Below are 14,050 nucleotides of genomic sequence, written 5' to 3'. Positions count from 1 at the left end.
AGGGCCAGACCCTCCACGGTATTTTGGTGGTTGGTGGGGACAAGAAGAGAGAGAGGATAGTGGAGAAGGTAGGGCTCATGGGGAAAAGGACCAATGGACTGGGTGCTAGACTGGGGGATGGGGAGGGGCGCCCGTGCCAGCTGAACCCTCACGGTGGCCCTGCCCAGGGAAGTCTCACAGATGTGGGTTTTGCTGAAGGTCACAAGTGCATGCAGGAAGTGGGACTTCCAGCAAGACCCTTGCACCCCTTTGTGGAAAGCCACAAAACTCACTTAGCACCCCAGCATGGCTGCTTGCTAGTTCATTGCCCTTGGGTGCAGGATCTTGGGAGCCTTATTTTCCACCCATGGAAAAGTCACCACCGTTATCTTGAGTTCACGGAAATAATGAACTCAGACTGAAGTTCAAGTACCCACGAGTGCTGCTTTATTTGCACTTGAAATATGCTTGTAGGTCTTGAAAAAACCACCTGTGCTAGCAAGTTCTAACTCCTTGAACAAATAAGCTTTATCCTCCAAAAACACAATGACCAAGTAGAGTGTATTTTATTGGCCAGTTAGTGGTTTAACATTTGCCCAAGGCTGCATGGAGTCGCCTCTGCTGGTCCCTGACACTGGTGGGAACAAAGGGACCGTGTTCACTCCCAGGACACACAGGGGAGAGAGCCCACTGGGTGCCCTTGGGGTGCACGTCCAAGGTCATAGGACTAGGGCTCCGTGTTGTCTGTGACTGGGGCCCTGTTGTCTTGTCTTTGTTGCTGTAGGTCTCCCAGGGCAGGCCAGTGTGCTAGGGTGCTGGGGATGTCCTAGACTTGCTGAGGCAGGGCAAGGCTGTGTGGCCCAGGGTGACATGGTTGGGCTGGATGGGTGGTGAGCCTGCCCAATGAGGGGTGGGCCCTCGTGGTTAAGGCTGGGCTCTAGGGCTGGATTAAGCGATGTCAAGAGCTTTGCTGAGTTCCTCACTCCTCTTGCGGTCAATGTCTTCCATCTCCCGTATTTTCTGCAGAGGGCGTTGGTGAGCGCTGGGGTCAGCGTGGGGACATGGACCCCGGGATGCACCTGCCCACTTCCTGCTGCCCTCTTACCTGGGAGATCTCAGCAAGGATGAGTACTCGGTACTGCCGGCCTTGGCCCAGGGCCTCCATGGCGGCCAGGAATTCCTTCCTGTCCTGGATCTCCCGCACCACTGGGCAAGAGGAGAAGGTTTTCAAGGTACCTCTTCCTGGTTGGGGCTCCTCCCCCTCCCCTACCCAAGCGCTCACATTCCTCGAAGCGGTCCGGCTCAGGGGCTGGGACATCCTGCCGCATGGGACGAGCCTTCCTTCTTGGTTCTTCTGTGTCCTTCCCAGTGGCAAAGATGTTCTGGAGCCTTCGTTTCTCCTTCTCCAGGTCTCCTGCAGGGCCCCGAGTGAAGGTGCAAATGGCGCCCCCTTCACGGGCTGTCCCCATGGCAGGCAGGCACACTGCAGGGGCCCTGGGCTGTGGGGAGGGAGTAGGGAGGGGCTTCTGCTGGCACAGCATCTCCCCTGGTGCTCCTTGGGCTTGTCAAGATGAATAGGAACAGAGGGGAAGCAGCACAGGTTGTAGGGGTGCACAGCAAGGCTATGGAAGCTTGGGGCCTGGTAGTCTAAGCTCTGCCATGGGGGGCAGCTGGGGTGTGGATGCAGCCCAGGCATGGGGGTTCTGGCAGATCTGGGAAGGGGCAGGGCCAAAAGGGAGCCAGGTGGGCAGGGGCAGGAATGGTTCCTGCAGCAGGGCTGGGGCCCAGAGGGGATCCATCTGGGGATTGCGCGGTGACAAGGACATGGCTTTGATGGTCCCATGCCCACCAGAGAGCCCCCCTCTGCCTGCCATTGGCTCCCTTGTATCCCATACATGTCTGGTCTGACACACACCGGCGTGGGAGAATGTTGATTAGCACCTGTCCTCCCCTTCACACACACACACACACACACACACACACACACACACACACACACAACAGGCCCCGGCTGAGGCCCTGTCACTCACGGGTGGCCTGTGGCTTGAATTGCTCCCGGCTGTAGGCCCCGTTGGCTTGGCACAGGCTGACAGGCCGCAGTTGGGAGCGGGCAGCTAGGATGGGAGGCAGGTAGATGGCTGGTGCCGGCAGTGGCTGCTTCCCAGGCGAGCCCCCCTGGCTGGATGTGGGGCTGCATTGCAGGGGTAACGTGTCTCCTCCTGGGGGAAGCAGGGTCCGGTGAGAGGAGCCCCACCCTGCCTTTCTCAATGCCCGGCTGCCTTTTGCTTCTTTCACAAAATTGATGGCCACCTGTTATAGGAGCAGGGGGCAGGATTTCACTGTCTCCCCCTTCTCACTAGTTTGTGTTGCAATCACTCCCCATGTGTCTGGGGAGGGACAGTCATGGCTTCCAAACACTGGATTGTGCTGTATTCAATTCGGACTATTGCCACTGAACAACGTATGACGGACATTTTTCCAGAAAAATCCACACATACAACTTATTTTTTATAGCTATATACGAGTCCTTCCAATGCACACACTATTTATTCAGCTAGTCCCCAGGATTTTAGGAATTCAGGTCATTCTTCCCGGGGGTGGGGTCGGATTTCCTTTTTTTTTTTTACTACTTCAAACAATGCTGCAATAAATGTCTTTGTAAATCTTGTCTGCACTGGCACTCTCCTCCATGTGGATTCCTACATGTTCTGCTTGGGTCAAGTGGGACCATGTGGACGGCGACCATGCCCTTCTGTCCCACTGTTACCAGTGCTCCTCCCTCAGCCAGCCTGTCACTTCAACCCTGGGTCCCGCTCATGGCTTTGATTCGCCCCCATCCTTGTGCCCAGCCTTCCAGTTCTGGTCAGCACATGGGTATTGGGTATCTCCCCTATGCCAACCTGTGGGCACGGAGAGGTGTAGGTGGTCGGAGCACTGAGTTCTGCCCCCACCCCCAGGTCTTCAATTTGAGGTCAGAGCAGTGGTATGGGTGATGATCAGTGAAGTGACCTCTATGGGACCTTGGCCGGCTGCAGTGTGTATGTATCGTAGAACAACAAACAGTTTGAGCAGGTGGCCCAGGAAGGCCTGGTGGAGGATAAGACTGGAGGGAAGGCCCAGGCTTGGCAGATATGCAAGGGAGGACGTCCCAGGCTGAGGGGGCAGCTGCGGCCAAGCCCCAGGGATAGTAGAGGTCAGAGGTCATGGAAGTCTCTGGAAAGATGCTTTTTGTGAAGTGGGAGGCCAGGGTAAGGTTTAGAGTAGCAGAGGGGTCCTTGGGCAGCTTCAGGGTCCAGGGCAAGGGTGAGATGGGCTGTGAGGCTGTGCAAGTTCTGTGAAGCGCCCTTGGGGATCTGGGTGGCCAGAAGTTGTGGGGGGGAAGGGGTACAGGGTCTAGATAGGGTGAAGGTGGAGCAGGCAGGGCTGCTAACACTGGAGGCAGGGTGTAGGAGCATGAGGGGCGTGCAGGGAGCAGAAATATGGCACTGCTTTCCCTGGGGCCCAGCTGGGCCTTCCCCCGACTGCCTCCCACCCTTCCCACCGCCCACACCTCCCTCCCTCTGGCCCACTCTCAGCACACAGTCTGGGCTTAAGCAGGCCTGGCACAGCCTCCCTCCAGTGGCCAGAGTGGGCAGCTGCTCCCAGAATTTACCTCTGGTTCTTTCGAAAACTCTACAGCTCTCTATTCTGATCCTTTCACTGTAGTCACAGTGAAAGCACCTTGAGTCACACGGGTGGTTTCAAGAGTTCACTGGGCTCCTTGCTAAGGTGCCTGAATAATCCCACTCTTTGTTTTGTTTCTTCACGCTTTACTTTTGTTAGGAAAAGAGGAGGGGCTGGCACTGCGGTGCAGTATGCTGTCTCCTGCTGTGCTGGCATCCTACAGAATGTCAGTTTGAATTCTGACTGTTCCATTCAGCTCCCTGCTGATGTTCCTGGAAAGCAGCAGAGGATGGCCCAAATCCTTGGACCGCTGCATCCATGTGGGAGACCTGGAAGTAACTCCCAGCTTCTGGCTTTGAATTAGCCTGCCTCTGGCCATTGTGGCCATTTTGAGAAGCACACCAGCGGATGGAAGATCTCTCTCTCCCCGTTTTCTCTTTCTGTAACTGTTGGGATTCAATCAACATCTTACATGTTTTTTTTTTTAAAGATGTATTCATTTTTATTGCAAAGTCAGATATACAGAGAGGAGGAGAGACAGAGAGGAAGAGCTTAACGTTCGATGATTCACTCCCCAAGTGACTGCAATGGCTGATGTTGAGCTCATGTGAAGCCAGGAGCCAGGATCTTGCTCCAGGTCTCCCACGCGGGTGCAGGGTCCCAAAGCTTTGGGCCATCCTTGATTGCTTTCCCAGGGCACAAGCAGGGAGCTGGATGGGAAGTGGAGCTGCCAGGATTAGAACCGGCAACCATATAGGATCCTGGTGCGTTCAAGGTGAGGACTTTAGCCGCTAGGTTACTGTGCTGGGCCCAGCATTTTATTTCTGCTGGCTCCTGGGAGTGAGTGGCACAATGAAGAAGACATGGAGCCTGTTTTCCAGGGAGGGCTTCCCTGGTACATGTAGGGGATAACAGACACAGCCCTGGCGAAGCCCTTGCTGACTGGGCAGGAAATGTCACCTGCCCTGACCTCCTTGGAAAAGCCACTGAGGGTCACCCTGCAAGTTGCTCAGGGTAGTGGCAGGAGCCATGTCCCAAGAAGCCACCAGGCCTCGTGAGGCTAGTTCCCCAGGAGCAAGGGGCAGATGTGCTTGTCATGGGTTCAGTCTTCGCAGTAGGGTCCCTACCCTCCTAGCACAGAGAAGTGCCAACTGCGGCCCCACACCCCCTGCCTGTGAAGACACGATGGGCTGCCTCTTACTCTTCAAGGTGTCTGTGATGTGCCGTTGTTGGAAGTTAGTCAGCTTGGATTCTTTCATCATCACTGGAAGATAAACACATGCACACACAACTTCCATGAGGCCTCCTGGGCTGCACGGCAAACACCCTCATCACATCCCACTGCAATGTTAAATTCCATCATTCTTGGAGAGCAGGTGCTGTGCCCCAGTCTAGCAGCTTAAGCCTCCCCCTGAAACACTGGCATCCCATATGGATGTGTCCATTATTTTTTTAATAGATACTTATTTTTTCTTTAAAGACCTATTTATTTTTATTGGAAAAGCAGATCATATTTATGGAGAAAAGGAAAAGCAGAGAGGAAGATCTTCCTTCTGTTGGTTCACTCCCCAAGTGGCCACAACGGCTGGAATTGAGCTAGTCCCAAGCCAGGAGCCAGGAGCCTCTTCTGGACCTCCCACATGGGTGCAGGGTCCCAAGGTTTTAGCCAGTTCTTGACTGCTTTCCTAGGCCACAGGCAGGGAGCTAGACAGGAAATAGAGCAGCTGGGACACAAACTGGCAACCATATGGGGAGGATTAGCCAACTAAGCTTTGGGCTACCTTGTTCCCCTCATATGGGGTTTATTGAGTCACTTCCGATCTAGATTCTTGCTAATGTCCTGGGAAAGCAACAGAGGACGGCCCAAGCCGTTGGGCCTCTGCCACCCACGTGGGAGAAACTCTGGCTGTTGTGGTCACTTTGGGAGTGAACCAGCAGATGGAAGATCTGTCTCTCCTTCTCTCTGTAGCCCTGCCTCTACAGAGCAGGACTGAATCTGGGAGTTGGAACACAATTGTGGGTGGCAGGGACCCAGACCTGCGCTGGCAGCACTGTCTCCCAGGGACTGTGCCAGCAGGAAGCTGGGGCCAGGAGCAGGGAACTGCACTCAGGCACTTGACGGGGCACTGGTGTTATGCACTGGGACTTCCCCTTCTTTTCTGCCATGCACACAGTTTGTTAATTCGCTATATTATTTGTTGCCAATCTACTGCCACCTCAGCTTTGTTCTCCAACCATGTCTCCAGCACCTGGCAAGGTCTGAAACTTTGTATCTTTGCAGTTGCCTAAATCATGTGAATGAATGCCAGTTCATAGAGACAGACCCCTGGGCTGGAGCTAAAGTGGAAGACCAAGCAGACAGGATGTCAGCTAACTCTCTGACAACAGGAGTGCTAAGTGCTGGGGGGGAAAGTCTGTGGTCCCATAAGTGCTCCCCGCAGGCTGGGCCTTCCTGAGAAAATCGTCCTTGTGGTTTAGAGGGGCAGGCTCTAAAATTCCTGTGCCCTGAGTCTGTGTGCCACCCCACTCGTTGTCTGGGAATGAAAGGCGCAGGTGCTGAGGTGTTGCTCCCGCCGCTCTTCCTCCTGGTGTCCCTCAACACTGACCTCTTAGCAGTTCGCACGTCCCCGGTGTGTAAGGGGCCGGCTTGGGGCAGCGCCAGGGGGCCGATCCTTTGCTCATTGCCTCCACCCTCTTCTGCCAAGTCACAAGAGAACCCTGAGAGAGAGGAGAGACGTAATGGCACACGCCGACTCCCACCCACCCCTCAAGCCTCTGCTTCCCCAGGTCCCCAGCCCTCTGAAATCCGCGAGCAGGGGTCGGCTGGCACAGAACCACGATGTCACCAGTGCACACCGAGCCAGCGCCTGTTCCTCTCACCCGGACGCCCAGACACCCGGACATGTACACATCGAATGTACCTGCTTGAACCTGACCTCGCGCCTCGGAGCAAGGCCATGGACAGACAGGCTTAGTCACCCTAGTACCGGTCAAGTGATCCTCCTCCCCTGCTAAAGCAAGACCCACAGAGAGGCGCACGGGGTTGCTTCCGTGCAGCAGCAGCCACCCCAGCGCGGCGCAGACTACTGCGGCTCACTCACTGGAGCGACAACGCGGCTCTGGTTACCACGGTAACGAGACACGTCACTCGCGCGCGCGCAGCTCCGCCTCCCGGAAGTACCGCCTGTGGGTCACGGCGCAGGCGCCAGTGGCAGCGCGGAGCGGCGCGAGGGAAGGCGCTCGGTTTAGGGTCGTACGGTGGTGGGTCCCGAGGGCTGCGGTGGAGTCGTCATGTCGGACAATGAGGACAAGTGAGTGTGGGAGCCTCCGGAAGGGTGGGAGAGGCGGGGCGTCCGGCGTCGGGGGGTCAGGCCTGCGGGGAGGCCTGGCGTGGACCAGGCAGAGAAGAGGAGACGTGGTTCTTGAATTCTTAAAGGTTAGACGAAGGAGGGGAAGGGGTTTGTGGGAGAGAGCTCTTTGCTGAAGATCAAACCGTGGGAGTCGTCACGGTGTAGTGGCTTTTCCAGGCCAAGAGCAAGGAACTGGATGGAGAATGGAGCAACCAGGACTCTAACCAGCGTCGGTATCTGATGCTGGCGCCGCAGGTGGAGGAGTAGTGTGTTATGCTACCGTGCCGTTCCTCCCCACCCCCCCCAAAAAAAGTTTGTTTGAAGATGAGGAAATACGTGTTTAAATCTTACTGGGTATCGTCCAGGAGGCGGGAGAGACACTGCTGGGGCGGGGCGTTGATGGAAGGAAGGTTGGTTCCCTCGGGAAGTGGCCGTTTGTTGGGGGCCCCAGGCTCATGGTTTGGATTGGCTGATCTCTCCCACAGCTTTGACGGCGATGACTTTGACGATGTGGAGGAGGATGAAGGGCTGGATGACTTGGAGAACGCCGAGGAGGTCAGTGTTCAGCTGCCAGGACTCCAGTCCGTGTCCTGAGCCGCCTGCCGGCTGGAGACCCCTGGGCAGCCCTCGGGCTGGCCGCGTATGCAGGGGAACTCGTGGAGCTGGTGGTTCGCTGGCCAGGGAAGTTTTTTCTTCTCTCATTCTTTTCTTTCCTTCCTTTCTTTGGTTTCTTTTCTTTTGGTAAAGATTTATTGGAAAGTCAGATATACAGAGAAGGAGAGACAGAGAGGAAGATCTCTCGTCTGCTGATTTACTCCCCAAGTAGCCGCAATGACTGGAGCTGAGCTGTTTCAAAGCCAGGAGCCTCTTCGTGGTCTCCCATGCGGGTGCAGGGTCCCAAGGCTTTGGGACATTCTCAGCTGCTTTCCTGGGTCACAAGCAGAGAGCTGGATGGGAAGTGGAGGAGCTGGGTCACGAACTGGCGCCTATATGAAATCTCAGTGGATGCGAGGCAAGGATTTAGCTGCTAAGCTGTTGTACCAGGCCCTCTTTGGTTTCTTTATCTATTTACTTGGAAGGCAGAGTTAGAGAGAGGAGGGGAGAGACTGAGTTTGCTTCCCGAATGGCCAGTGCTGGGCCAGGCGGCACCCAGAGCTAGGAGTTCCACCCCCGTCTCCTGCGCAGGCGGTGGGGGCCTGAGCACCTGGAGTGTTGTCCCCTGCTTTCCCAGGCGCGTTTCGGGGAGCCATGTCAGATGAAGGGCAGCCGGGATTGGAGCAGATGCTCGCGTGGAATGCCAGCATCATGAGCAGCAGCGTCACCCCTGGCTGTGCTGCCAGCCCCGAGGCTTTGTGTCATTGGGTGGATGCTGTGCCAGGGAAGGCCCCGGGGAGTGGGAGAGGACCCTGCTCAGGCAGGAGTGGTGCCCTGAAGGCAGCGGGAGCTGCTAAGCCTGCACTAAGCCTGCTGCGGCCCCAGCTGTTTGGCTCCTTTGGCAAGTGAGCCAGTGGATGGAAGATCTCTGTCCCTTGCTCTTTGTAACTCTGCATTTTAAAGCAATAAAGTAAAAGAACCTTTAAAAATAATTTGGAAAATTGCCACATTGTGTAAGCTGTGCTGGGGGAATGATGTTTTGTCTTGTTCTGTGCTCCACCCCAAGCCCTTAGGACACTGTTTGGCATGTAGTAAGCCCACAGTGGATATCTGTCGACTTAATTCTGTTTGTTACAGAGTTTGTTCACCCCACACCATGAATGCTGTAATCAAAGGCACATGAGAGTACAGAAGAGATGGGATGGGGAGAAAGAGAGAACTTGCTTGTATTGATTTACCAGGGAAATGGGTACAGTAGCAGGGCTGGGCCAGGCCAGAGCCTGGGGCTCCCTCCAGGTCTTCCACATGACTGCAGGGGCCGAAGTGTCTGGGCTTTCATTCACTGCCTTCCCAGGTGTATTAGCAGGGTGCAGGGTTGGAAGCAGAGCAGCTGGGGTCCACTTAGGAGCGGCAAGCAGTGTTGGCTCCCTGCTGGTCTAGGTTAGCCCTTGGGGCCTCTTTCACCAGCCTGCTAACCCTGGCATACTGTGCCCGTTCCAACCTCCTTTCGTCTTCCCTTCTAGGCAGTAAATTCTTTCATCCCCCCCCCCCCTTTTTTTTTTGTCTTTTAGGGATTTATTTATCTGAAAGAGTTACAGAGAGAGGGAGACATCTGCTGGTTTAGTCCTCAGATGGTGCAGTGGCCAGGGCTGGGCCACGCAGGAGCCAAGAGCTTCTTCCAAGTCTCCCGTGTGGGCGCAGTGGCCGAAACACCTGGGTTGCCTCCCCTGCTTTCCCAAGTGCGTTAGCAGGAGCTGGATCGGAAATGGAGCATCTGGGACTTGAACCAACACCCATGTGAGGTGCTGGCCTCCAAGGCGTCAGCTTAATCTGCTGCACCACAGTGCTAGCCCTAGAGACCGGACATTTTGAGTTTTCTGTTTAAGCCCTTGTTGCAATGACTGGCGCAGGAAAGAAGTTTAAGAAATGATTAAAAAATATCTGTATATTGGGACCTGGCATCATGGCCTAGTGGCTAAAGTCCTTGCCTTGAACACACCAGGATCCCATATGGGTGCCAGTTCTAATCCTGGCAGCTCCACTTCCCATCCAGCTTCCTGCTTGTGGCCTGGGAAAGCAGTCGAGGATAGCCCAAAGATTTGGGACTCTGCACCTGTGTGGGAGACCTGGGAGAAGTTCCTGGATCCCGCCTTTGGATCGGCATAGCACTGGCCGTTGTGGTCACTTGGGGAGTGAATCATCAGATGGAAGATCTTCCTCTCTGTCTCTCCTCCTCTCTATATATCTGACTTTCCAATAAAAATAAAATAAATCTTAAAAAAAAAAACCTGTATATTGGGTTGGTGCAGTGGTGTAGCAGCCTAATCTTCTTTTCTAATGTTTATTTATTATCTTTATTAGAAAGGCAGATATACATAGAGGAGGAGAGACAGAGAGGAAGATCTTCCGTCCAAGGATTCACTCCCCAGGTGGCTGCAACAGCTGGGACTGAGCCAATCTGAAGCCAGGAGCCAGGAGCTCTTCCGGGTCTCCCACGTGGATACAGAGTCCCAAGGATTTGGGCCGTCCTCGACTGCTTTCCCAGACTACAAGCAGGGAGCTGGGTGGGAAACGGGGCCGCCGGGATTAGAACCGGCACCCATATGGGATCCTGGCGCGCTTAAGGCGAGGACTTTAACCGCCACGCTATCGCTCCAGCCCTCTGCTTCACTTCTGACCCAACATGTTTGTGACCTGGGAAAGCAGTGAAGGATGGGCCAAGTCCTTGGGTCTCTGCACTCATGTGGGAGACCCGGAAGAAGTGCCTGGCTCCAAATCAGCTCAGCTCTGGCTGTTGCAGCCATCTGGGGAGTGAACCAGTGGATAAAAGATCACTTTCTGTCTCTTTCCTTTTGTCTGTATAAAATATTCCTTCCCAATTAAATTAAATCTATCTTTAAAGATGAACCTGCGTGTATGTAAGTATTCCCACCTTGCCCTGACCCTTCTGGCCATTTGACCCGGAGGGCTGCGCGGTCTTCAGAATATGCTTGTTGCTGGCTCCCTTCTGGGAGCGACTCGCCATGTCCAGGGACTTGTTCATGCTGGCATCCCCGGCCGGCCCCCCAGCTGTAGGCTCCCTGCTGTGCCCCCTCGTTGAGGCAGCCGGATCCCCCTTGCGGCCATGCCTGAGGCTCCAGCGCTGGGCCGCTCACTGCTCTTGGGAGGACTCCAGGGCACATGGCTGCCCTGGCCCTGGCATGCAGTTAGCATCATCAACATGCTGGAGAGTGTGCATGCTTGGGACCCTCCCTCACATTGTCCCCCTTTCCATGTTGTCCTGGTGTCCAGGAGGGTCAGGAGAACGTTGAGATCCTCCCCTCTGGGGAGCGACCACAGGCCAACCAGAAGCGAATCACCACACCGTACATGACCAAGTACGAGCGAGCCCGCGTGTTGGGCACCCGCGCCCTGCAGATTGCGTGAGTACGGGCGCCTGCGCCAGGGAGGTGGAACGGCCTGCTCGGGAGGGGTCCATGGAAGACGTGGCAGCATGAGGCAGGGCTGGGCTTCTTGAGGCTTCCCTCCGGCCTCGCCTTCTAAATGCGGAAGAATAGCAAGATTGAGGAGCCAGGTGCCTGGTCAGGAAACCTGTGAGGTGGCTAAGGTCCTGGGCCCAGCGCGGGGCTGCCTGTGAGCCACTGTCTGCTGGCAGGTGCTTTGAGAAATCCGGCAGGACTCTTGAAGAAGCCCGTTTTCCCCCATGGTCACTTGCCAGCACTTCCTTCCAGAGCGGGCGGGAGCTGATGCTGCCATGGGAGAGAGGGAACAGGGAATGGGGTGACCCAGGCTGAGGAAGGGTGTCCCGCGAGGAGCCCGTGCAGACTGGGGGCTTCCAGGAGCCAGGTGCAGCTTAGGCGGGAGGAGCGGTGGGGGCCACGGGAATGAGGCCCTGCATGCTGGCGGGCAGTGGCCCTCCCTCGGTGCTCCGCCTAGGGTCTGAGCAGTGTTGGCCTCCTCCCCTCCGCCCCTTGGGGGTGAAGCCGAAATAGCAGGTTTGCTGGGAGGCAGCTTGTGCTCAGCTGCTGTTCTCAGTGAACACAGAGCCCGTGCTGCTCCCACCGCGCTGGTGGCAGTCCTCAGCTGGATGTGGTGTTGTGTTACTGTGCTTTTTTTTTTCAAGATTTTTTATTTTTATTTAAAGGCAGAGACAGAAGAAGGTCTTCCATGTGCTGGTTCACTCCCCAGATGGCCACAAAGGCCAGAGCTGAGCCAATCCGAAACTGGGATCCTCTTCTGGGTCTCCCATGTGGGTGCAGGGGCCCAAGGATCTGAGCCATCCTCCACTGATTTCCCAGACCCCAGTCAGGGAGATGAATGGGACGTGGACCAACCAGGGCATGAACCGGTGTCCATATGGGATGCCGGCATCACAGGTTAAAGGATTAGCTTGATGAGCCTCCGTGCTGGCCCCTGCTTGTGGCTGTTTAAGTTAAAAAATAAATTCAGTTTCTTCCTCACTAGCCACATTGGAAGCACTTAGTGGCCACATGTGGTCAGCGGTTGCCATGGAACTACAGAGCTGTGGGACATTTTTTTTTTTTTTAAAGATTTATTTATTTTTATTACAAAGTCAGATATACAGAGAGGAAGATCTTCCATCCGATGATTCACTCCCCAAATGAGCGCAACGGCCGGTACTGTGCCGATCCGAAGCTGGGAACCTGGAACCTCTTCCGGGTCTCCCACGTGGGTGCAGAGTCCCAAAGCTTTGGGTCGTCCTCGACTGCTTTCCCAGGCCACAAGCAGGGAGCTGGATGGGAAGTGGAGCTGCCGGGATTAGAACCGGCGCCCACATGGGATCCTGGTGCGTTCAAGGCAAGGACTTTAGCCGCTAGGCCACGCCGCTGGGCCTGGGACATTTTTTTTTTTTTACATGATTTATTTATTTATATTGGAAAGTCAGATATACATAGAGGAGGAGACACAGAGAGGAATATCTTCCGTCCGATGATTCACTCTCCAAGCGACCACAATGGCCGGTGCTGTGCTGATCTGAAGCTAGGATCCAGGAGCTTTTTCTGGGTCTCCCACGTGGGTGCAGGATCCCAATGGTCTGGGCCGTCCTCGACTGCTTTCCCAGGTCACAAGCAGGGAGCTGGATGGGAAGTGGAGCTGCCGGGATTAGAACCGGCGCCCATATGGGATCCTGGTGCGTTCAGGACGAGGACTTTAGTCACTAGGCCACGGCGCCAGGCCCCGTGGGACATTTCTAATTGTAGAGCATTCTGTGGGGCACACGCTTGGTGCAACAGGGGTGTGTGATGCCGTTAGGGACATCAGCCATGATCTTCCTGGCGTGGGGGGGGTTGGATATGGGCGTTTTAACAGGATTCAGGGCAGTCATGAGTGAAGGCTTAGAGTGACAGGAGATGACAGGGGTACCTGCAGAGTCACCAGGAAGGCTTCATGAGGGGACCAGGAGTCTAATAGGGGGATCAGGGGAGGCAGATTTGTGGCTCTCAGGTGTGGGGAGCAGCACAAGGGAAGCCGGGGACAGGCAGCTGGGGACTCTGGGAGCCCTGGCAAGGAACTTGGGGCACACGGCTGAGCAGTGGTCGCTAGGGTTGTGGGTGACATGCTCACGGACGGCAGTGTGGAAAAGTCGACGTTCTGAGGCCACATCAGGGTCACTTGTAAGTCCGCGCGTCCCCAGGCTGGTCTACCTTAGTCTAGTATGGTGTTCCTGTTGATTTTAGGGTTTCCCTCTGCCGAAAGCCCTCTTGTGAGGCACCACCTCCCTGCCGGCTCAGACTGGTTTTGACCTGGCTCATTGGCGCCACCTGGTGGCTCGTGTGACTTGTGACGCTAGCATCCCAAGTGGGTGCCTTGTTTTGTGGAGTAGGTGCCAAGGCCCCTGGTGTGCATGTGGGAGAGGTGGGAGAGGCCAGAGGGCTAAATGCCCATTTGTTAATCACCTCGGGCATGACTGTTGTGTAGCAGTTTTTTTTTTTTTAATTAATTTGTTTTTATTGGAAAGGTAGATACACGGATAGGAGGAGAGACAGAGAGGAAGATCTTCCATCTGTTGATTAACTCCCCAGGTGGCTGCAACGGCTGGTGCTGTGTCGATCTGAAGCCAGGATCTCAGATCCTCTTCCAGGTCTGCCATGCGGGTGCAGAGTCCCAAGGCTTTGGGCCATCCTCGCCTACTCTCTCAGGCCACAAGCAGGGAGCTGGATGGGAAGCAGGGCCACCGGGATTAGAATCAGTGCCCTCATGGGACCTTGGCGCGTTCAAAGTGAGGACTTTAGCCGCTAGGCCACGGCACTGGGCCCTATGTGTAGCATTCTGTATAGCTTCCCGCGTGGGGAACCACATGAAAGTGCACTAAGGAAGTATGTGGGAAAAGGAAAAAATTGGGTCCTGACGCTGGGAAATGGTTTGGCTTTTTAGAGTCAGAAATGAGAATGTTTAGTAATTAAATTAGTAAGTCGGTAGCTGTCAGAGCAGATGGTTATCAG

The 14,050-nt window shown here is 55.2% G+C and overlaps 2 protein-coding genes across 8 annotated transcripts in view; one reads left to right on the top strand and one right to left on the bottom strand.

The window, feature by feature from the left end:
* Positions 1 to 868: 868 nt before the first annotated feature.
* Positions 869 to 6,690, bottom strand: C15H22orf23 (chromosome 15 C22orf23 homolog). 5 transcript variants are annotated; one of them, XM_004589755.3, is made up of 7 exons: positions 6,579 to 6,690; positions 6,249 to 6,339; positions 4,844 to 4,906; positions 2,010 to 2,198; positions 1,262 to 1,393; positions 1,085 to 1,185; positions 869 to 999 (listed from the first exon to the last, which is right to left on the bottom strand). In XM_004589755.3, the coding sequence occupies exons 2-7, from the start codon at positions 6,322 to 6,324 to the stop codon at positions 928 to 930; spliced, it is 633 nt and encodes a 210-aa protein (XP_004589812.3). In that variant the 5' UTR covers positions 6,325 to 6,339; positions 6,579 to 6,690; the 3' UTR covers positions 869 to 927. The 5 variants fall into 5 exon arrangements, with proteins under 5 accessions (XP_004589812.3, XP_058529006.1, XP_058529007.1 ...); XM_058673023.1 differs by having other exon boundaries at positions 6,630 to 6,690; XM_058673024.1 differs by having other exon boundaries at positions 6,670 to 6,684.
* A 104-nt stretch (positions 6,691 to 6,794) lies between these two features.
* The window catches only part of POLR2F (RNA polymerase II, I and III subunit F), a 49,230-nt gene continuing 41,974 nt past the window's right edge, over positions 6,795 to 14,050 (top strand). Inside the window, exons 1-4 of one of the 3 annotated variants that reach the window (XM_058673026.1) lie at positions 6,795 to 6,953; positions 7,478 to 7,547; positions 10,878 to 11,008; positions 13,631 to 13,862. In XM_058673026.1, coding sequence (XP_058529009.1) covers positions 6,934 to 6,953; positions 7,478 to 7,547; positions 10,878 to 11,008; positions 13,631 to 13,847 — 438 coding nt within the window. In that variant the 5' untranslated portion in view covers positions 6,795 to 6,933 and the 3' untranslated portion in view covers positions 13,848 to 13,862. Of the gene's footprint in view, positions 6,954 to 7,477; positions 7,548 to 10,877; positions 11,009 to 13,630; positions 13,863 to 14,050 lie in introns of those variants that run through there. The other 2 variants (XM_058673027.1, XM_004589515.3) reach the window with 2 other exon arrangements.

This window comes from Ochotona princeps, chromosome 15, assembly GCF_030435755.1.
Source record: "Ochotona princeps isolate mOchPri1 chromosome 15, mOchPri1.hap1, whole genome shotgun sequence".
In the NCBI taxonomy this organism is placed as follows: Eukaryota; Metazoa; Chordata; class Mammalia; order Lagomorpha; family Ochotonidae; genus Ochotona; species Ochotona princeps.
The sequence above is the reverse complement of the archived record's forward strand: the minus strand, read 5'-3'. Positions and strand labels throughout refer to the sequence as shown.

Bases quoted from the DNA above. Each gene is read 5' to 3' on its own strand.
- C15H22orf23 (XM_058673022.1), bottom strand. From the start codon at position 6,546: ATGTCCGGGTGTCTGGGCGTCCGGGTGAGAGGAACAGGCGCTGGCTCG. The intron at 4,907-6,248 runs GTCAGTGTTGAG...TTTATCTTCCAG, and splicing joins GACGTGCGAACTGCTAAGAG to TGATGATGAAAGAATCCAAG. The intron at 1,000-1,084 runs GTAAGAGGGCAG...CGCCCTCTGCAG, and splicing joins TCCTTGCTGAGATCTCCCAG to AAAATACGGGAGATGGAAGA.